Below are 24,545 nucleotides of genomic sequence, written 5' to 3'. Positions count from 1 at the left end.
TTTGTATAGTAATTAGATAAGGCTAGCTTTAAGTTTTGTAATATTTTCACTAAAAATTAAAAAAAAAAATGAAAAAAAAAAACATATAAAAGTAGAATCTTCAGTAGAATATTATCCCAATCCAGACAAAATTTTTCATCTGTTTAGTCCACAGAGTCCACATGTCACTCTAAAAATTCACAGCACAGATGTGAAAATATTTAATCGTTCATGGTCGTCTCGGGTAACATTGTAAACATCTCAACGTGAGAGTCGCTGACTCAATGAAAATAATGGCATTTAAAAAATTCAATCAGTAATCATCTACAGATGCTTATCAGGATGGCCGGACAAGAAAAATTTAAATAGGTAACTACCTCATATCAAGGGGTGTCCCATCCCGATATATCATGTTAAGCGATTTTTAGTCAGTAGTTTAGGAAATATGAACCTTTTAATGATTTCATAATTTTCATCCCTTAGTGGTTTTTCTTTTGAAATTTAGGCAATAGAATTACACATTCTGTGTTCAACTCTCTGCCTATTACGGTTCAAGAGATATAGCCCTCTCTGGCATACAGATGGACAGACGGACGGACGGATGGTGGAGGCCTATTATAAGGTTCCCGTTAACGGGAACGGAAGCCTAAAAATAGATGAAGTACCTACATTTTAAACTGTTGTGAATAATTATTCTTAATAGTTTAAAGAAAACTTCATGATTAATTTTGAATTTAAAAAGTAATTCCTTTATTTTGGAAACAATTTACATCAAATAAACTAATAGGTATTAAGGTCTAGTTTTTTATCATTATTTTTGAAGTGGTAAGTCCTCAAAACATTTTAGAAATAACTATTTAGATGCTATTCGGGCAATTTTTTAATTTTTAAAGTCTTCAAGTTTTGTAGGTAGCTAGTTACTGCACTCGAACAGTTATTTTGAACTTACGATAAAATTTAATGCCAAGGTAAACGGTAAATTTTTAGACAATAGTTTAGTTTATGGTTACTGAAAACAAAAAAAAACGTCCAAGTACGTTCTACAAAAATAAAACATATAGTAAATACCATTAAAATTCATATCTCCTAAACTACTAAAAATGGCTGAGCATAAAGTATAGGGGTGATTTGGATACACCTTGATATAAATTTAAATAGGTACCTACCTATTTAAATTTTTCTTCAAGACCGCAAGACGTCCCATCTCCGGCCACCCTGTATAATAAGAAAAACCGGTCAAGTGCGAGTCTTCCTTTCACACGAAGGGTTCCGTACCATCGTATAAGATATACCCAACACCTCTATGTAGAGCAATCAGATGCAAGTTAGTTGACGTACGACAGCGCCGATAAGTGATTTAGTAAACTAATTTTTTCGTGAACACATTTTAATTTTTTTAGTAGTAGTATTTGTAGGTACCTCTCTATGAAAATATAAATAATAATATGTAGTTCACAATAACATCAGCATTTTTAAATTAGTATCAATAATAGGTAGGTAACTAACTACCTACCGATATTATTATGATGGATTTTCAACATTGTCGCAGCCCTGCTTATGTCACTTTGACAGGATTCAAATATCAACTATAAATTGGAGAAGAAGAAGAAGTTCTACATAAAAGTGTTAGGTATTGTATATCTTGTACGATGGTACAGAACCCTTCGTGCGCAAGTCCTGCTCGCACTTGGCCGTTTTTAAAATGATAGAGATGAGAGAATTTAGATATTTAATTCAGATTTATATGATTATGATGATTGCTTACTATAATTCTACATATATTATGTATTTAGTTTCTTCTATGGAGTATGGGGGCTCACATATTAGAAAACCTAAGATTTCAAACTAGCCTACATAAAATTGGAATAGTTAGCTACTAATAAGTATCTACTGGACTAGGAGTATTTGTTATCATTATGATTAAAATCTTAAAATAAGGGGTGGTTCTCTTCTAAAATCAATGATTAAACGAAAAATGTTTCTAGAAGAAAAAAAATATTTTCTGTACCAATATTATTGTCGTTTATAACTTGGTTCAAAATAAAATTTGAATTTGGCGCTACTGTTGCAGTGATTGCTAGTGTTTCCTGTCAAAAGCGCCATTGCGCATGACAGTCAGTGCGGCCTTGCAGACTGAAGAGCGCTGCCAACAAAGGCCGAGTCGATGGGGTTACAAAAAATTGTTAATTTGGACTTATAAAACCCTTTTGTTATTGTAATTATAATTTTATATAGGTTGTGAATCTGTGATTACGTTAAGAAATGTGTGAATGATATGAATAGTGACGACTAGCAAAGGAGTCAGCTGGTCCACAGTGCGAATAGTGAATAAGAAATGGCGGCCTTGCCAGCAGGTGTTCAGTATGCGTTATCATCAGAGTCTAGTTATAAAGAAAACAAGGAACTAGTGTTTGTGAAATTAACGGATTCAGCACTGAAAGCTATAGAAGACTTCATTAGAAATAATAGGGTAAGTACATCGCCATATTGTAACACCAAAACAGGCCAGCAATGTCAGGCGCCATACTTATATTACAAGTAATCAAAATGAAACTGCGAAATTGTAATGTTTTTGCAAATTCTCAAGTTTTGAGGTCATTATTGTAGAGTTATATGTTAATTTTTCTAGATAAGTTTCCGACAGATATTTTCTTTACAATGTCACGCCACGTCAACATGTAGAAATTCGCTGTGTTATTTTCACAGATTTACATTTCCAATGGCTATAATTAGAGTATTCAGGTCTTATTGTCACTGATTTCGGGGATAGTTAGGCATAACGCCTCCAGATAAAGTTTCGTTTTAATGACTGTCGTAAAGGCAAATTAGTTTCCGACACGATAAAAACAAATCGTTGTGACTATTCTTAAGCAAACAACTCCTACAAGTAGAGCTACAAGTTTTAAAGTTATTCTTTCCAAAATTTACGATTTATTAAGATAATCAGTTCTTGATATTTGTGATGTAATAAACACCAATATTATCTACCTCAATATTATCTTTGACCTGTTATATTGAGTTAAATTATGTTAAGATCTATAAAAAACCAAGGAGTTTTACTGTTATTTCAATCACTATCAGAAAAAATATTTGCTTTTAAATATATTTTTATAGTTAGAGTTATAGATTTTTAACCAAATACTTCATTAATGTTGTCCATTCAACAAAATGTCAAATATCAGTCACTTAGCATTTGGAGTGCTCTTGTATTGTTTCAGTAATTGGCCATCATAGTTACTTACTTATTACCTTAACTGTGTCCACCTAAAAGCCAATATATGGTAATTGAAATTACTTAAATAGGGCATCCAGAATTCTTGGGACTTTAAAAAAAATCTTTCTGAATAAAAAAATATCAATAAAACAATAAAGAACAGCTATTATAAAGGAATTTTATCCTCCGAACAAATAGTTTTTTAAGCTGTTGTTTCCATAGACTTACGAATTTTCGCTACGCTCAGTTGTTTCCAACTGAAAAATTTCAGGTGACTAACCTGTTGGACAATAGTAATACTATCTCTTAACACTAATTGAATGCTAAACCTCCTCTTTTGAAGTAAGTTTTTCAGGCTTAAAGGGGGTAGACCATTCCTCTAATCCTATGAAATAGATCATTCATATATTCCTATAAAATAATATCAATCAGTTCAATAAGAGCGATGATAGTCTAGTGGTTAAGATATCAGACTATTTGGGGGTCAATCCTGGCCACCCACCTCAACTTTTGGAGTTATGCACCTTTAAAGCAACTTTTATTACTTGCTTTAACAGCGAAGGAAAATACTGTGAGGAAACCTACATAAATGAGAATTCTCCATAATGTTCTAAAAGGTGTTTAAAGTCTGTTAAGCAGCGTGTTAAGCGGTCAGCGTTGTGGACTAGTGTGCAAACCCTCTGGAGTTCTAATATACTCTTGGAGAGGATACCCTTGATCAGTTATGGGACGGCGATGGGTTGCTGATGATGATGATGATGAAGATGATGAATATCAATTACATCATTCCTACTATATATTAAGTATTCCCTCTTAAAACTTCTAGGTTAATTTAAGTGTTAAACTAGGAGACATGACATAAGAGCCCTGAGCATGAATGTTTTATGTATCAAGTAAAGTAATTGCATCAAGTTAATCCCTATTAGATATTTACACTATTTTGGGTTACCAATTTTCCTGCAGTGAGTTACATTAGGGGTAGGGTGCTTCAGCTCCTCATATAGCATTACGCTAGAGCCCTACATGGGTGCTGGATTAGCTACAGTATTAAGTTTTTTTAATTTCCCTTTTTACTACTTTATATTATATATACAATGAATTATGTGCTAGTATATTTTACTTTACTTTCACACCCTTTTTGATTGGACCATGTAGCAACCAAAGTACTCTTCTGATGGTAGGTGTTGGTTGTGTAGCCACCTTACAACCGTACATGAGGTGCTGGAGCACCTCGCCCCGAACAGTAAGAAAACCAGTTACCCAAACTAGAGTAGGCTTCTAGGGTTAACATCACTTGATACAATTCCTTCACCTGAGATTCAAAATATCTCAAGGCACAGTATATAAAAATGTATGTGCTGGTCCATTTAGTGTAGTGGTAGATTTATTTGATTTTTCAAAAGCAAGTTTATTTGAATACAAAATATTTCTATATCAGGGGCACCCCCCACACTCCAGCAGGATTATAGTACTATATATAGGCTGATCTATTTATTTCTGCCCAAATGTTAATCCTTTACACCTTAATTACTGTGTCTTTCATGGGTATCTTAATTTTAGCATTAACTTGAAAATGATTACTATAATTATTACTTAAAAAGAACCTCTTAGTCTGTTGTAGTATTCGTTGCTGAGAGTTGTCAGAATGGTCTAGTAATTTTACTGCTTTTGCCCATAACTACAGTTCGCGACAGGTCGAGATGGCAATCGGGGTATGAGGTGGGGTAACATACTGCACACCAGTGTGCAGGACAGTCCATCAATTATTTACTTACTAGACGATGCCCACAACTTGATCTGTGTGGATTTAGGCTTTTAAAATCCCATAAGAACTCTTCTATTTTCGGGAATAAAAAGTAGCCATATACAGGATGCAAGAGATCTCTGTACTAAATAAGTGATGCCTACAACTTCTTCCACATGGAATTATATTTTCTTTAATATTGTGGAAACTATTTCATTTTCTGGGGCAAATGTAAGTCTATATGCTTTCCTGGATTACAAGCTCTCTGTACTAAATTTTGTCCAAATTGGTTATACAGACGGGCTGTGAAAAGCTAGCAGACAGACAGATAGACACACTTTTACATTTATAATATTATAAGTATGGATATATGACTAGTAGTTCTATGCAAGCTAAGCTATCTTGCAATAAATGCAATGATAAGAAGAAATTAATGATGCCTGTATCAGAGTGGTATCACAAGTCATTATTATCATTTAATTTCACTGATCATCAATAAATAAAGTGTTGGGTAGTTTTTATTTCATCAATTACAATGACACTAGTTATGAATCACACATTTGCAGGCACAAACACACTCACATACATTGCATGAGTTCGCCTTGCTGATTTATGCATGATATATTATGTCTCTTTTTAGGCAAAGCCAAAAGGAAGGTTTATAATTTTAGCAGTCTATGTATGTATGTTTGTATCCAGATTCTGTGTGTTCCACCGTAGTGCCTAAACTACTAGGCTGATTTTGATTAATGAGGTGTCAATTTATACGAAAAAATTGACCTAACGGATATTACAACAAAAAAGTGGGGGGTCTCTAAAATTTTTTTTTTGCTATTGTATCGAGTGGGAAGTCAAATGAAAATGAGAAAATTCTGAGCTCATATATATAACAGTAAAATGTACAATAACATTAAAATATACCAAGCTTACTCTAATATTTCATCGTTTATTAAGACAATCACAGTCAGGTTTAGTTTTCAACTTTATCTTGTTGGGACTTCTACACTCCACATTCTTCTGCCCCTGAACTCGGCCACTCCCTGTGACTTGTCCACCTTGCAAGAGTCTGCCAACACTGCTTAATAAATAATCTATCAATTCAAAAGAATGAAAAAGAAGTCTCCATTCTAATTTATACAGTAAAAAACCTCAATAACCACTTAATGCAGTCATTTAACAAATGCTGTATATAAGTAGGTCACACTACCACCATCATTATGCACTGATAGCACCATTTTTCCTTTTCTGATGCTCAATTTATAGATTCCTAACTAATTTTAAAGTGTACCTAATTTGTATAATATTGTGTTACTTGTTGCATGTTATGATGAAGCTACATTGATTGATTGATTATAGCAAGTCTTTGAATCAGAAGCCATTTTCGTGTTACAACAGACTGAAGTGACAGATTTACCCTATAAATATTCAATTTAGTTTTAACAAGATGAAAGATTGTATGCATGGTTTGATAAGCATGTAGAGATAATGTCTTTGTAGTAAGAAAAGGATAAAGATTCCAAAAGGATAGATATCCTCTATCTTAATTCACAACTGCAGTAAAGCGCTGGGAGGTAACTGTGACTCTGTGATATTGATGTGAGAGTGTCACTTCCACGACCAGACAAATCTAACAACACCCCCAACACCCCATTTGTTAAAATCAACCAATCTGTATATAGGCTGCGGACCACCCCAAATTTTTTTTTTGTTACAATGCTTACTTTTATCACATATTTAAATTATATGTCATACAGTACACCCAAAACCTTGTTCTGGACCAATAGGCACACACTGCTGACCACCCTAAATAATTTATTGATACAATACTTACTTATATCACATACTTATGTAATATGTCATACAGTACACCCAAAACCTTGTTCTGGGGCAGCTGGGTAAAAAGTAAACACAAGTATTTTACATATTTTTTATTTTACTTTATTCAGGGGATCAATTGCTGTAGAATGACAGCTACAATGTCATGATCGCAATAATCTCTGATTGGTCGATGCTCCCTTACTATTGGCTACAATGTATTGTTGGAACATGAATACCATAAATTCAGCCAATCACAAAAATTGCGATTGTAATAATAATTGATGCAGTTTTCCCGCACTGACAAGTTTTTTAAATAAATCATAAGTTTGTTTATTAAATTATTAAGTAAGTTATCCCATAATCTTTCATCTCATCCAAGTACATACTTACTTAAATCATCATGATCAACCCATTTCCGCCCCACTACTGAGTACTCCTTGTCTACGGTCTCCTCTCAGAATGAGAAGGGTTTAGGCCATAGTCTGCCACGCTGGCCCAATGCGTACTTACTTAAATATGAAGATGCAAAACTTTTTTTAGTTACGCTCGGGCATCTGTAATATTTTAATACCACTTTATGCTATCTTATTAGAAAAATCATCATTCAGATATAATGCTATTGAAACAAACCATTTTCCATACATACCAAGGTGTACATCACAAGTTTACCTGTTCAGTTAAATTAGCTATTGCAGGGATATTGTAAAAGTGTAAATTAATTATTTCAATAATTCCTGACATTTTTGGAAAATATGTTTGACTAGCTGATGCCCGCAGCTTCGCCCGCGTGGATTGGTCAGATCCCCTGCAGCATCAGGATTGAGGAGTTAGACTCCAAATTTTTTATGAAACAATGTCGCGAAGTTCCTCTATCGATTAAAAAAGAAATGACGCAAATCGGTTCAGAAATCTCGGAGATTTCGGTGTACATAGGTAGAAAAACACAACTCCCTTTTTGAAAGTCGGTTAAAAAAGTAGCCTATGTTACTCCCTGGTCAATTCTCTACTTGTCTGTGAAAACCCCGTCAAAATCGGTCCAGCCGTTCTGAAGATTAGCCTTTTCAAACAGACAGACAGACAGATAAAAATTTTAAAAACGTGTGATTCAGTGTTGGTATCGTTCAAATAACCATATGAGCTTAATATGAGGTAGTTATTTCGAAATTACAGACAGACACTCCAATTTTATTTATTAGTATAGATAAACCTGACATCAGCAGCTGATCATTGTGCTAAAACTACAAGTACTTGCCAAGAACAAATCCATGAGCATCCATCTGCTGTAAGTTGAGGCGATCCGGTCGAGGTTACCATGCATTACACTTGTTTTAGTACAATTAATAATGAATGATTAATAAAGATTAATGTAGTCTGCCAAAAAAGGCTATTGGATTTTAATTAAATGCATTGCATGAAACCTACACCCTGGGGCTGCATAGTTTTTGAATGGCTTTTCAAATAAAAATTATAACACTGTACATTTCAAATCAGTCTGTTTTAGTGTCAATGCTAGCCTAGGACAAATATAATATTATAACACCCCTCTTTTTCTGTTAGGTCATGGGTGTTTACAAGATATATTTTATTTAGTTAAATTGTTTCTGTGGCTTGGTATATTTTGTAGTTCAGGTACTACAGTGGAACAAAACAAATACAAACATACATAAACTGCTAAAATTATAACCTTCCTTTTGGCTTTGTCTTAAAAATTGAGTTTAATAGTCAGACATACCTTCATGATAGGGTGTCCAGGCTCTGCAATGCTATACAATTATATTATACACTCATACATTACAGTACAGTAAGGTTACATTATTACATTTTATAGTACCTATTGTGGCTGGCATAAATTAAAACACTATAGATGCCCTCTACATCTAAGGGGGATATGTTTGAACTTTAAAGTCTAGATAGGTATAGTATTATTTACTTTCACCATAACCAACATTGTCATTGGGGCAATGCGCCTAATTCGCTTACCCAATATACCTACCTGAGTTTGCGAAACTAAACACGACACGCGTCGAATATTTACTGCTTAGGAATAGATAAATTTTTGTAACAAAGCAATTTGGCTCCTATCAGTGTTTGTCGAAGACGGCTGCCTACCTACCTAACAAGTTGAATTTAATAGCTACATACCTAATCTACCAAACATGTTATTCTTAGGTTTTCTCCGTTTTAGGGTTCCTTATTAAAAGGAAACCCTTCGGTATCGTCTAATTTATCTGTTTTTTTTAAAGAATATGAGCCAAGTCTGTCCACCCTGGATTAAAAAATAATATTATACAAATTAGATATCCCGGGTGGATAGACAGATACACGTTTCCGAGTTTAAACAGTTAACAGTATAGATATTAGGTATATGGTGGATAAACGGAATAATGCGACGTACTACTTATGTAAATCATGTAGTATTATGGACTACAATTTGTCGTAAAAGATTAGAGTTTCTTCAGATTAATATATGGATTTACGGTCCGAATTAGGAATTGCGACCTCTTGGTATACATAGATAGATCCACGTGCTCTTACCGCCGACCGTTAGGTATCTAAAACACTCCGTTATTTGACTTGTGTGATTGATTTTTTACCTCATTTATTCATGGAGTTTATTTTGAATTATTGATTTTTTTCGATACTAACATACCTACTTAAATATTAGAGAATTATTAATTTTCAATGATGATTTTTAATACTGCTTTGATTTATATTGATAGTCAAGTTATAATATATCTGTTTATTAACCTTACAAATGACAATTTAACAGAATTAAAATAAGTTAGGTTACCCTGTTGTAAAGGATCCAACAATATTATTTTAAAATATGTAAGAACCCAAATAACTAGGTATGCAATTTAGTAGATGTTTAGCTTATGTCATATTATTTTGTCAATTTCTGTTTTAATAAAACAGAAGTTACTAAATTCGTTACTAGTAACTAGTAACAACTGTAATAACAACTCTCATAATATCATATTATTTTGGTAATGTACCTGAGCAAGCAGATGTTATTCAATGCGAAGTCTTCGAAAAAATCAAATCCGCCAAGTTGCCAACATAAACAATTTGTTTTGTAACACAAGTCTATAAAACGGCCTGGCCACCTGACTGATCCCTGCTGCACGCACGTGTTTTTACCGCGATATATTCACTGCCTATTGATTACGGGCACATCTTATATTATAACTTGCTACAGAACTTTGACCCATTTCTCCCGTGTTGATTGGGTCGAAAATTCTGCAAGTTTTGCCGTAAGATTTGACGAACGTTTTTTGTTACCATTCTGTGAATGTGCCACCTGGTCTTTTTTTCGTGGGCATAACGCCCATTGAAAAGTCGTGAATTACTTTTGTTAAGGTAACCAGCGAACCGTTAAGATGGCCACTGCTTTTAATTTTAAACTGTCTCCTACTGTTTTGACCTAAAACATAATCGCTTACTTAATCTATACTAATAAATAAAATTGGAGTGTCTGTCTGTAATTTCGAAATAACTACCTCATATTAAGCTCATATGGTTATTTGAACGATACCATAACTGAATCACACGTTTTTAAAATTTTTGTCTGTCTGTCTGTCTGTCTGTCTGTCTGTTTGAAAAGGCTAATCTTTGGAACGGCTGAACCGATTTTGACTTTCACAGGCAAGTAGAGGATTGACCAGGGCATAAAATAGGCTACTTTTTTAACCGACTTTCAAAAAGGGAGTTGTGTTTTTCTACCTATGTACACCGAAATCTCCGAGATTTCTGAACCGATTTGCGTCATTTCTTTTTTAATCGATAGAGGAACTTTGCGACATTGTTTCATAAAAAATTTGGAGTCCAACTCCTCAATCCTGATGCTGCAGGGGATCTGACCAATCCACGCGGGCGAAGCTGCGGGCATCAGCTAGTTAAATATAAGTAATTACTGAACCTATAATATGTACTAAATAATATAAAGGAAAAGCTGACTGACTGACTGATCTATCAACGCACAGCTCAAACTACTGGACGGATCGGGCTGAAATTTGGCATGCAGATGGAAAGATATGTGACGTAGACATCCGCTAAGAAAGGATTTTTGAAAATTTAACCCCTAAGGGGGTGAAATAGGAGTTTGTAGTTTGTGTAGCCCACGCGGACGAAGCCGCGGGCATAAGCTAGTATTATATAAAAGAAGGAACTGACTGTGTTATACCAACCTAAGCTACGTCTCAAACTGGGTTTAGGAACTTGAGATTTTGTTATTATTTTATAATGTATCCCTCCATCCTGTAAGATTTTCTAAAAATTCCACCTGATTGCTACTAACTGACGTCCATCTTAAAACATAATTTTTTACTTATTTAGCAAAATCTGAAAGGGCCCAGGGGTCATCGTAATTGCAAAATCATCTGACCGGAAAATGGAAACCAATAATAATAATAGTTTAATTTTAAAATAATATGAGATATTGTTAAATATGTTTTTTCGTTCTACACGTTCTACATAACAAATAAAATCTAGTTAATACTGATCACCTGTCACGCGTGGGAAGTGCTTCGCTAGAATTTTATATTATTCCATCACCGTCCCGTCCCATGGATATTTCTTCAATTTAGCTTATTTACACACAATTTTTTAACCTGAAAGGCACACGAAACTATTTTGATTGGTCATTCTCCACAAAATAATACATGTATATGTATATATGTAGTACCTAAGTACTTATATCCGTAAACATTTTATAAATCGTCTTTTGCCTTGTAAATATTAGGTAGGTATGGGTCTAGTTTTTATAATGAAACACTGTAAATAAAATTAGCATAAATTGGTGCACAACAAGGTATCCGCATGCATAAATAATTCATTTACCAAGGGCAGGCTTGGTTATTATTTTATCTTATCGACGGATTATAAGTTGTATCTCAGAAGTTACTTATCAAAATCGTGAAGTTTTTTTACCGTTAAAGAAAAAATCAAGAATGAAGTACACAATATTATACAATGTTGAACTGTTTTATTTAGGCAGTTATATTTTGCAAAACCCTCAATTAAGTAATTTATATGTCTTTATATTTTGTGCAAAGTCGATCGCATACCACCATTATAGAGAACCATTTGATTTCTGTTTGAATCTTGTTAAAATATACTCGGATTTTGACTCTTAGCACTTGACAAGAGGGTTAAGTTTAGTCTGGGCATTGGGGAGTGATACGCCCATCGCATGATAGGGTCCGGGGTCGTCGCACCCTCTGTCCCCTCAAACCTTGGCACCTGGTTGTCCCTTGTGAACAGATGCTAGTCTCCCAAGTAATCCCTTCATTACTTAGTTCTATTTTTACAACCCTACATTTTGTTTTCCAGTTATGATCTTTTATACTTTTTACTTACTTAATATTTTAAGATAACATCATTTTATTTTCTAGGTTTTTATTTTATTTCTTATGGTTATTACATTTTATCGTTTTAAATGATTGGTCACAGTCTGACTTTAATCTTAGATTTTTATTTGTTTTTTAAGTAGGTACGTAATATCATTAATATCACAAATGAGAAGTTAACAGCTCGGGTGATTGCTGATTTAAAATTTAGGAATAAAACTATTGATTGTATAGTGTATAACATTTTAAGAACGCACTCGCCATTTGCTCTGTGTCAACTGTCATGTCAAAAGTACAACAATTGTACTTTAGACATGCCAGTTAAACACACAGAGCATATTAAACCTATGGCGAATGCCTTCTCAAAATGGATGTACTATAAGTTTTTATCGATTCACTCTTTCCTTAAGCATAATAGTTTACCTATATTTTATTTGTATCTTTGAAACACCTGTGTTTCTATCTCGTATCTAAAATACGTGGTTAAATCAAACAGGTTTTGCGAAATGCCAGACAACGTAGGTATAATCTATACAGGGTAACTTCTAGTGCGCTCGCGCCACTTTACGTAATTCGGATTTAAATGCAACTTAAACGTCAAAACTGATTAATAACTTGTTCCTGATTGCTAAAATATACTAAGCGGCGATAACTTCAGGGGTTGACGTCGGCCTCTTATTCGGGGGGGTCGGTGGTTCGATCCCGGGCACGCACCTCTAATTTTTTAGAGTTGTGTTTTAGCCAATTAAAATATCACTTCTTTTAACGGTGAAGGAAAACATCGTGATCTCTCCATAATGTTCTCAAAAATGTTTGAACTCTGCCAATTTGCAACAGCGTGGTCAGACTATCCAGGACTTTATTTTAAAATAATCGGTCCAACCAAAGCCTACCTATTATGGCGTTCGAACTTACTATACCCGTGAAAGATTATGTTCGATATTACGTATAATGGACACCATATTATTTTTTTCATCATTTTAATATCTTTAGTAGCAATCTCAAGATTAAGACAAATCAATTAGAATCCTTATAATCATTTAGTGTCTAGACTCTAGAATCCCACTAAGGAACAAACATAGTGAATGCACAACCACTTTGTGTTGCGCTGTCGGGTTAAAACATAAATTGTATCTATATTATTAAGGTCACTAAGAAACAGTACAAAGACAATTATTCCGACTGCAAAGGAACGAACCATACGAAAGGGAGGTTAAGGGACGCCGACCCTAAGTTTATGCCACCTCTTTATTATGTATGTGTATATATTGAGACAATGGTATGCCATTAGTTTTTTTATTGTGCGTCTAACTATTATTATTAATCTGACCTTGCTTGCTATCGTACTATAGGTACAAATTATTCAGACTCTTATTCTAAAAATCAAAAAGCAACTATTTTGCATTTAATTTAACTCATTTCCAATTTCATAGAAATGGGTTAAAATTAAAGTAATTAAACTTAATCAATATTTAAACTGTAATTATAGTAAAAAGGTTAATAATTTTACTTTCTGGCATTGAATTTCAATGTCAATAATTATTACTTACAATAAAAAAAAAAAGATTCCGACGAATTGAGAACCTCCTCCTTTTTTGAAGTCGGTTAAAAATACAGACAAGGACGACTGCTTTCAGTCTTCAACGCTATTAACTTCGCACGTTGATAGTTATGAAATGGTAAAAAATTACTGGCTGTTTTTTGCTGTAGGAACGAAATCCAAAAACACGACAAACATTACAAAAAGGTTTTAAATTAAGAGACGTTTCCGTATTCGGTTGCTAAACAGTTCTTCTATTACTTAACTCTTTCTAGCTTCATATTTTTTATTCCTTAAATTTTAATAAAACTATGTGATGTATAAATGCAAAATTAAGTTACAAAATGGACAAGTTTTCTAAGCCTTTTTATTTGGGAATAACGACTTGTTAAAAGTTAATAAAATGATTAAATATTATGATAATCAATAGAATGAATAATTAAGTCGTTATGTAGAAAATGTTCAATGCTATATTTTTATTTTAAGTAGGTATATCAACTTTATGTCAAGGAATTTAAAACCATAACTTATTGACGCACAGATATTAAATTATTATGTACATTGAATTATTAACCTTAACTAAGTTCTTAATAATAATATTATTTATACTCAGGTACAAAGTATAGATTGGTTAGGTAATTTTCGAATTGTTAATCAAATTGGTGTTAAATTATAGAAATTGGTGGCTTAAAAAAACTTGAATCCCACATGATTATGAAAATAGTAAGTTCTTCATCTTCTTCTCTCTGGGCTGGTTTCCGCACCGTCAGTTGTGCGTGCGCTGCCTCTCCCCGCCGAAGTCAAAAAAGAGTAGTTATTGTTATTACTTTACAGGAGGTCCATGTTGTGATTTAGGTTTCTATACTTTGTGTTTTTGTATATTTTTTTTTCTCAGTAAAAAAGATGCCGCTGTTATTAGATCTATTTATTCGTCGAAAATCGAAATAGGTTCCGGTTGCGATTCCTCCCAATATATTTACATACTTACTTTGTATAAAAATATACATAAGTAAGTAAGTAATTCATTTTACATACTACTGTAAAATAAAACTGTGAAACTATGCTACTGTGAAATAATACTGTAAATAAATTATAAGTTGGTACCTGTCTATCCTTGTGGATCGATTTTGTGTAATTACTTTTAAATCGATAGCTTATACTTAAGGATGCGCTTTTACAGATAAGCCGTTGTGCATCCGTTTGCGTCATAACAAGGATAGATAGCAGAAGGAGGTAGTTTATTGTTTAGGTTTAATGCTAGCGTAAATCTAGATAGGTATACCTTATTTTATTCCTTATTAATTATTTATACTTATTAAATAATGGCTGCGACTTCCGCGATAATTTTAAAGATCCCGTGGGAAATATTTAGATTTTCCGGGATGCAACCCTTATCTGTAACACGTCAAAATCGGTTGTGGTGCGGATGGGCCGTGAAAAGGTAACATACAGACATATTTTTATAGATTTCTTCACTTATCAAGTGATTAGATGATTTTTATTTGTTTTTCTTTTTGATGAATGATTTTAATACCTATGAATATAAGGACCAAATAAACTGTAAGAGTAGGTAGAATCTTTTTACAGAATAATATCAATTTATTTTGAAGGTGCAATATTCTTTGGAATTCTTGTGATGTAACGCAATCCGTATAGAATTTATTTATTCTCTACTTTCACAGATGGATAAAAATGACAAATGTACTGGTTTAATCGGAAATGGCGTTGTTGTCAAAGAATGTATGTCGCCGGGCCCATTGCGCCGGCTGAGATGTATGCTTCGCCGCTGGGCCTTGGGACTTTACACTTTCTTATCTTTAAAACTTTAAAGTCCCTTACCACCGATATAATATTTTCTACGTACAATGTTATTGTTTACTAATAATGCCTGGAGCTTGGTTCAAGTGGATTTAGGTTTTAAAATTCCCGTTTAAACTGTTTCTCCGGGTTAAAAGTCTATGTCGGCTCGAGCATGCAAGCTACTCGTATGTCAGTGCTGATGATGCCCGCAACTTAGTCTTCTAAATCCCGTAGGAACTCTTTGATTTTTCGGGATTAAAAATGGCCTACGTCCTTCCCCGGGATGTAAGCTATCTCTGTACCAAATTTCTATGATTAATTAGATGAACCGTGAGATTTTAGTACACAGATAAACAGACACACTTTCGCATTATACCTACTAAAGGTGGATGCGACGGTTCTGCCCCTTAATATTACTTATTAGTTATTATGCATTTTTAAAATTATTTTTTTCGCTTATAAAAGGGTTCTCTCCACGAAAGGCACTCCGAACAAGTGGTAGATGCATTTGACGATTCAAAAACACCTGTAAAAGTTTATTTGAGTAAAAATATTTCTATTCTATTTTATAAGGTCGCCGATTAAATCCCAACATTACCTTTACCTTATAAATTTTTATCTGTATACTGTCTACACATTAGTACATTATTAAAAAGAGGTAAAGTTTGTAAGTTTCTTTGTAGGAAATAATCTCTGGAACTGCTGTATCAATTTTGAAATTTTTTCACCATTAGAAAGCTATTTTATTACTAAGTCACGTAGTATATATTTTATTTTCAAAAAAAAAAATTGAGATCCCTACGAAAATTGTAATAAGCTACCCCGTGCGGGGCGGGTCTCTAAACTGACAACTTTGACGTTACGTCTTTGATTCCGTTTTTTGTTTTAAGATTCAACATTTTGCGAATTCAACGTTTTGGGATTCAACATTTTGCGAATTCAACAATTTGGGATTCAACATTTTGAGAATTAAAAAATTCAACAGTTTGCAAATTCAACATTTTAGGACTCAACATTTTGCAAATTCAACATTATGAGAATTCAATATTTTAAAAATTCAACATTTTGAACCTGAAGGATAAATATCATTTAGTTCAGAGATTGGTTGAATTGTCATAGGTTAATAATGACAGCTCGCACAGTAGATAGCTGGCAGTTTTCAAATTTCTATCAGAGTTCATTTCGCATCATATTAGAATATAGTTAGGCTTATAAAAGCTTTTTTTTGCTAAGTAAAAGGTCACCGGCATATTTCGCTAAGGTCATTTTGTGCGTTTATTTATTGCCTCACTATATAACGGAGCAATTCAACACAAGGTCGGAATTATTTTTGTATTTTTTATAGATAAAATATGAGCAATAATAACAAGCACATGCAGATAAAACCCACTTAGGTCAGAAACACATACTTAATTTATGAATTACTTACTTAAATCATATTTTTTACACGCATACTAAAAAGCCGGTATAAATAATACTAAATTTAAGTCATTTAAGTACTTAAATGAAAAAAATGCAACAATGAAGTCGCAGTTTCTTCTAGTAGTTCTACAACATCACGAAATTGACAACAACAAGAATTTTACTACAATTCTTGTTCTTTGTTGAATATTTAACATTATAATGTATCACGAAAATCAAATAGCAACAGGTGTTAGTACAAGTACAACTGTGTAAAGAACACTAAAATAAAGATTTCAAGTAGCGTCTCAATTTTCATATTCAAGATATTTTACGTAGTTACATTAGCGTAAAAAGCGGTGATAGTCTTTTTTCGCTGAGGAAAATGCAATTACGCATCCCGCACAAAAGCGAGTAGGTGAAACTCAATGGCACTGCTAGGATAAGACGTCGGCCAGGATAACCTTTCGAAGGTACCTATGTGTGTTTTAAGATATTAAATAATTACCCCCTTGCTTTAACAGTGAAGGAAAATCATCGCGAGGAAACCTACATGCATTAGAGTTCTCCATGATGTTGTCAAGCTGCAAGGTACGCAAAGTCTGCCAATACGCACTCGGCCAGCCTGGTAGAGTATGGTGAAATCCTTCTCATTCTGAGAGGAGACCCGTGTTCAGGAGTCAGCCGGCGGGCGCGGCGGTGGGATAATGATGATGACATTAGCGTTGCCTCTTTACATTTTCGCTTGATCTATCGCGGCCCGTACAAAGTCAATCTAGATCGCGATCCGAGATAAAAATCAATGATCATGATCCATATTGATCATGCTACACAGTAAATTAACGAATTTATGCATCTGATTTATGTTCCACTCTAGTTTAAGTCTCCAAGTATGTAAACAAATAAAGATTGAAACAAACAGAACGAACAGCGGAAACTTGTCCAACGTAGCTCCTAGAATTTGTAATACAAGAATGAGAACTGTATGAAGGCGTTCATAGTCATACACGCTTATCAGTTGCGTATAGTTGCGGTCTGAAAACGTTTACCACTGAGGTCCATAATTACGTGCAATCACCTGTGTCAAAGCTGTGATTTTTCAGGCATAGATCATAGATTTTTAACTTGTATCGGTCGCTGTAGTATTGCTAGTTAGGTAGAATAGATGTAGACAACCTTAAGTGAAAAGGTGGCACTTGCAAAAATCCTGAAACATGTATCATAAACACCCACTGAGCGTGGGTGTGCGGGGCGTCCCCTTGCCTCATACCCCGATTGCCATTTTGACCTGTTGCGTACTATATGTACCTCTTCTTCACTTTTGACCGAAAGCTCAATTATGAACATAACTTGAAGAATGACGGTCTTTCATACAAACTCTCATTCCCTATTTAGTTAACCCTCTTAGGGGTTGCGAAAAATTCCAGTTGCAGTGACACTACTTCGCGTTGTGCTATAGTGTAAAACCATCGATGTATATGGATGGGCCCTTCGAAGATAAAAAACGCGCTCAAAAAGTCAATAGAATTTGCAAAAGTCTCTTGACTTAGTCAATGACGATGACGTAAGGTTCAAGCGTATTTTTGCGGACGGAATTGTATGGGAAAGGCTAATCCATATACATCGATGTGTAAAACAAAATACTAGTGAGTGCCTACGTTCGTTATAAAGAAATCTGGAAACATTTCAACTTTCTAACCCCAGCGGTTTAGGTTGTGTTGATAGATCAGTCTGTTCGGGACAGGTGTTTTTTAATCCCCGACCCAAAAAGAAGGGTGTTATAAGTTTGACGAGTGTATCTGTCTGTGGCATCGTAGCTCCTGAACTAATTAACCGATTCATTTTTTTTTTTGTTTGAAAGGTGGCTTGATCGAGAGTGTTCTTAGCTATAATCCAAGAAAATCGGTTCAGCCGTTTGAAAGTTATCAACTCTTTTCTAGTTACTGTAACCTTCACTTGTCGAGGGTGTTATAAATTTTTAATTAACACTTGTACAATATATGTTTGTAGAAGTGTCTCTGCAGTCTACATACAACGCAAATCACCACAAATCAAGGAGTAGTTAGTTAATAGAAAAAAATCTAAATTACCACGGTTTCATCTTTTTGTTAATGGAAAATAATAATCGTGCTTAAAAGAGAAATAAATAGCCGTTATAAATTGTCGCAAAGTTAGTTTATCGTAGGTTCATTAGGATTTAGGTCACGTTTAAATATTTCCCTATACTTTTCAAGTTTTATTATGTTATTGAACGTTCAGAAATAATCTTTAATATTATACACAACATTGAATTAAGTATTTGTAGGCTTCCGCTTTAAACATTTTTTTGTCTGACGTCACTTGTCATCGTCCAAGTGAAAGTTGCAATATTATGTTATAGGTATTAACTTCCTAATAACATCTTGTGTAGATCGTATAAACTTTCTCATGTTTTGCTAGATATAACGAAGTACTTACTATAAATATTGATTTAGAATTACTTACTAAGTATAACTGTTTACACCACACTATTCACCGATTTTGTTCTACTTTTTGTTATTTACAACTACTTATTAGTATTCTAGTTATATACATATACTCGTATGTGCCTTGCTTTTACAATCTTATTGAAACTTTTATTACAAAATTAAAAGTTCTGTCCTAATTTCTACAAGTACCATAGGTAATTAATTCATTATTATTGTATAGATTTGTAATGAAATAGATACTGCTATCTTTAGCCATTTATAATTAACTTTGGAACATAATAGATACGAGCCTATTTGTACCAATTAAAAAATTGTTGGTGTGAATAGTTCTTTGCATGCATTTAATTTGACTGAGTGAAAGCTTACTTAATTATTTTATTAAGTAAGGTAAAGCGTTATGTAAATTGTAGGTAGGTAGCTACTTAGTTACCTACTTACGGTTACAAAAAAATTCTGATGGTTAGAAGGATAAAGGGCCGGTTATTTTAATTTTATAATTATTCTGGTTCTGACTATGAATATAGTTTTAAGATTAGACAAGATTCAAAATACAATTGGAATAATGTTATTTAGATCGACCTTGTCAGTTAAAACTGGTTTAGCACTCGCCGTACAATACAATTTTTTTTTAGTAGGCAAAACCCACTGTATATTTGGAATATACCTTGAGTCTGTAATGTAAATATTTTAAAAGTTTAAGAAATTTAGTATATCGTTGGTCTGAATTTAAATGAAAGGTGCAGAACATTATCATTGGGTAGTTGCACATCTGCATAATATTATAATCTTTATTAAATTCTGCGCTAATCAGCGTTGTTAAGTTTAAACTTGAAAGAATCAATGTCAACACTGCTTGAATGTATTTTTTGTCGGAATGCAACCTATTTAAGCGTAACGAATATCGAGAATCCTTTTATGATGTCTTACGGAAACAACCTAATTAGAGTCAGGGTCTACGACATTAGTTCCGGGTCATCCCCACCGGGCGTCTAGACCGCGATGCAACTCTTTAAGTTTCACATCGAGCTCGGTTAAGTAAGTAACTAAAGCAATTTTTAAGTTTACATCATCGGCACTGCCGCCCAGCCTAGTTATGTTTCTCGCGTTCGACCATCGCCGGTTGTGCAACGCCACAACTTGCCGACACTTACTTATTGTGGCCAGCCCGACTGGTTGCCCAACGAGTTTGACTTTTTGTCATCTAATTACAATGTTTCATTAGGTTAATTACTAGCAGATGACCGCGAATATGCTTTTGTTGAACCAGAAGACTCAAATGCGACCCCATTTATGAAGCGCTCAGCAATTTTCCTATCAACCAATTTCGTACTTATATGAATTAAAATTCTAGCCTACTAGTCACAAAAATACTATATGTTGCAAGCGGAAAACTCTTACTAGAATATGCCCGCAAATTCATCAGTGTGGATTTTGGGGTTTTTAGGCAATACCGATAAAACTAAGATTTTCCGGGATAATAGAATAGCTTATATCCGTCTCCGGCATGCATACCGTCCTTATATTAAATAGATAGATACATACTTAGTTACCTATTGTTTATGTTTCCAATTCTATCAGTACTTAAAAAAACAAACGCGACTGTTGTTAATAATAATATGGTAAACATGGCGTAGAATAGAATATAGATGCTTGCTAATTTCTTGGCAATGTATACTTATTCGTAGATACTTTCCGTGTTTACGCCATTTGAAACGAACGTTATCGTGGCCTAACTTTACGTTCCTTGATTGAAATAATTGATTTAATTTGTACGGGTTGATTAACATTTTTACGCATAGGTACGAGGTCTTGATTTGGGACGAACGATATAATAGGCACGCTTAGTGTTTAATATCTAAGAACTATAGTCTAATGAATAATAAAAGGTGTTTTTCCTTATTACACAATGAATATTTAAAAGTGCATTATACATTAAAAAAAAAAAAACAGGGCAAGTGTAAGTCAAGAGTCAAGACTCATTCACCGAGGGATCTGTAGCTTGGAAAGAAACTATACTTAAATAGTTATTTGGTGATACTAATCTACCGTCTCAAAAACAAACCCATTTTATTTGGGACCTCAAAACTTAAGTTTATTTGTGAAGACTTCATAAAACTGTGATAGACACATGACGCATTCAAACTGCTAGTGTTTATCGTAAACAACGTTGAGTTGACAAAGTATACAAAACTACGGTCATGAGGATTTACAAGACATAATAGAAAAAAACCGGCCAAGTGCGATTCAGACTCGCGCACTGAGGGTTCTGTACTCGGGTATTTTTTCCGACATTTTGCATGATAAATCAAAAACTATTATGTTTACTATTAGATATGTGTACTAGTACAAAGTTCTTAATTGACTGATTTTAAATTTTTTGTCCAATAGATGTCCAAAAAAAATCTAACATTTGGAACGCTCTTAAATAATAAGATTCTTTTCAATTTCAGCCGTTTTATACCTAGCTATACAGTAGAATCATTACAATAACTCTAACAGAGTTGGTCTTCATAAATTAATTTCCTTAATTCACACTTGGTTATGAAAAGCAGCAATGTCAGATACTATGATTCATACTTCATAGTTCGCGGTACTGGTGTATGAAAATTGTACCATTATTATGACATTGTCCGGATGCTATCAGCAAACCGTTGCTTTATTGAAGTCCCCGTATCATTGCGTCACCGTATTTTCCACGGCACTTCTCCTAAAATAGTTATAATGGTGCAATGTTATTTATCGATTTTTCAAATTCAAAGTCAATATTGATGTACTATATATTGTGTATTGATATTAACATTCAATTTTGAACGAATGAGCTACTTACCACCACCAACCTCGCGGTTATATACCTATTATGTTTGATACTTACTCTTGGCGTTATCCCGCAGCGCCTTCATGACTTCCTAAAAGTTATTTTCTTTCTCTTCCTTCTTCTTCTTCTTCTTCTCCTCTCTGGGCTGGTTTCCGCACTTAAACGTTTCCGTATGTTGTGCGTGAGTTGCCTCTCCAATTCGATAATTCATTATCTATATAGTAATTTACTTAGTAAGTATGTGCTTTATTTGCATTTTGGAACATATATAAGGATAGCTAGTTACTTAAGTAATTGCAAAGACGTCAATTTTGGTAATAAATCACCACTTGAAATATTATAATATACCTAATCTTTATCTAAATTGACACGAAAATCCCGAAAAATTTTCATCGACTTTGTTTCTTTATTGTTGGAGATAATGATTCTTTAAAATGTACCTACTCTGTATCTATGTAGGTGAGTACCTCTATTGATCATCCGTTTAAATGTTTTACGTGGTACAGAAACAAGTTGCATCCCGGGGACGGGCTATTACGGATAGACTACTTTTGTCCTGGGAAATCAAAAGTTCCTACAGGATTCCTTAAAATCCTAAATCCACGCGGACGAAGCTGCGGCATCAGTTATACTAGGCCTATAAGGTATTAATAACACCAAAGACATTCACGCAAAACCGCTGACAAAAGGTGTTTTATAGAAATTATAAGAACTAGGTAGGCAAGAGGTAACGCGATACATAGAAACGGTCTCACATAAAGTTGTTTTCAAGTGTGTCCATTACGTGTATGTATTTATTGTAAATAATAATTGATTATGGCCTCTTTATATGTTATCACAAGTCAATATTGTTATGCTGAGATTTTGCAATGTTTACCTCTCGTGCGCTATGTGGTTACGAAGATATAATTTATTTTAACTACTATGCGTTGCGTATTATAACGAGTAGCAGGTAGGTAGTTTATTCGGTATTAAGTAAGATTTCACTAGTCTCCAGGTGAAATGTAGAGCATTGCTTATACCTATAGGTACTCACATTTTTAATTTTGAGGTCATATCTGTTTCTGACTAATATTTCCCTTTTCCATTTAATTAAGCATATATACCTTTTGTGCTAAGAATAAGAACGAACAGTGCAACAAGTTGGGGTTGACTATCTTGCTATCTTGCGGATATGCTATTTCAGTGATATAATATAGTCCGCACAAAATGACTTCTCACGGGCCATAACTCTGTGAGTCAAGTATCATGTCAAAGATACGGTTCAACTTTAAAATAAGGACTAAAATCGTACTTTTGACATGATATTTGACACAAAGTTAAAATGGCGCGTGGGAAGTCATTTTTTACGCATTTTATTAACGGTTTAAAGACCTATTTACTTAATTAAACTAAACCATAATATTTTCCATAGTCGAAAAGTCTTATATACATAGTTGCTTATAGTAATGACCGTACCTCTTAATAGATAGTCAGCAAGGTCTATACTTAGGTTGCAAATTAATTATAATTATGGCTTATCAGTGATGTTTTGGTGAATTCACAATCTGGAAAATCTGTGAACAATCTTTTATCTTGTTACAAACTGGAAATTGTATGGATATAATAGATAGTAGGATAACATTGCCTATGTTAGAGATTGCCAATATAGATTTTAATTTACTAACAAGTTTCTTCTTTTTGTTTCAGGACAAATTGGCAAAACCTAAAATACAGTTCCTACCCAATAATGAGGGGGTAAGTTTATGTCATACTTTATTACTTATCAGCTACTATTAGTTTTAAAGTCATGAAGCAGCGGTGCAAACGTTAACTAGATGTCTCGGGTTCGAACCCCTGCCCTCAAAAGAAAAAAAGGAACCCTTATAGGATCACTTTATTGCCTGTCTGTGTGTTTTAAATATTAAGATGAGATAAGTGATTTCCGTTAACTCCGTATTTTACCACCTATCTTTTATTCCAATATTTTATTCCTTAGTAGCAAAATAATATTCACGTCAAAATAATAGTCTCTCCGTCACTCCTTCCATACAAACTTAGTTTGGTTCTCGTTTGAATATTAACCAATCAAACTCGATGTAATTGTGTAGGCCTGCACGGTTTAGAAACTATATAATATATCTATGTCTGTATCTTGTCAGATTTTCCAAAATAAGTACATAGTTTGAAACTTACGCGGGTTTGAAGATTGAACACATTAAACTCTTGAAACGGAGTATAAATGTAAATTAATGGAAATCTAGAAAAACACAAGAGACAGTTAACATATTAAGTTCCTAGAACGTATTTACAAAATAATATCGAGTGTGATTGGTTAATATTTAAATGAGAAGCCAATTACGTTGTTTGGAGTATAGTCTTAAAAGTTCACATACGCGGGTTGAAAGAAATATGTACATACGAATTTTTAAAACAACA

The 24,545-nt window shown here is 33.8% G+C and overlaps 1 protein-coding gene across 2 annotated transcripts in view; it reads left to right on the top strand.

The window, feature by feature from the left end:
* The first annotated feature begins 2,094 nt into the window (after positions 1-2,094).
* Positions 2,095-24,545, top strand: part of LOC123874431 (RNA polymerase II elongation factor Ell) — a 63,770-nt gene continuing 41,319 nt past the window's right edge. For both annotated transcript variants that reach the window (XM_045919757.1, XM_045919758.1), the window contains exons 1-2: positions 2,095-2,449; positions 23,817-23,864. In XM_045919757.1, coding sequence (XP_045775713.1) covers positions 2,315-2,449; positions 23,817-23,864 — 183 coding nt within the window. In that variant the 5' untranslated portion in view covers positions 2,095-2,314. The remainder of the gene's footprint in view (positions 2,450-23,816; positions 23,865-24,545) is intronic.

The sequence above is a fragment of the Maniola jurtina genome, chromosome 18 (genome assembly GCF_905333055.1).
Source record: "Maniola jurtina chromosome 18, ilManJurt1.1, whole genome shotgun sequence".
Taxonomy (NCBI): domain Eukaryota; kingdom Metazoa; phylum Arthropoda; class Insecta; order Lepidoptera; family Nymphalidae; genus Maniola; species Maniola jurtina.
Note: the sequence above shows the minus strand (reverse complement) of the source record. Positions and strands in the feature narration are given on the sequence as shown.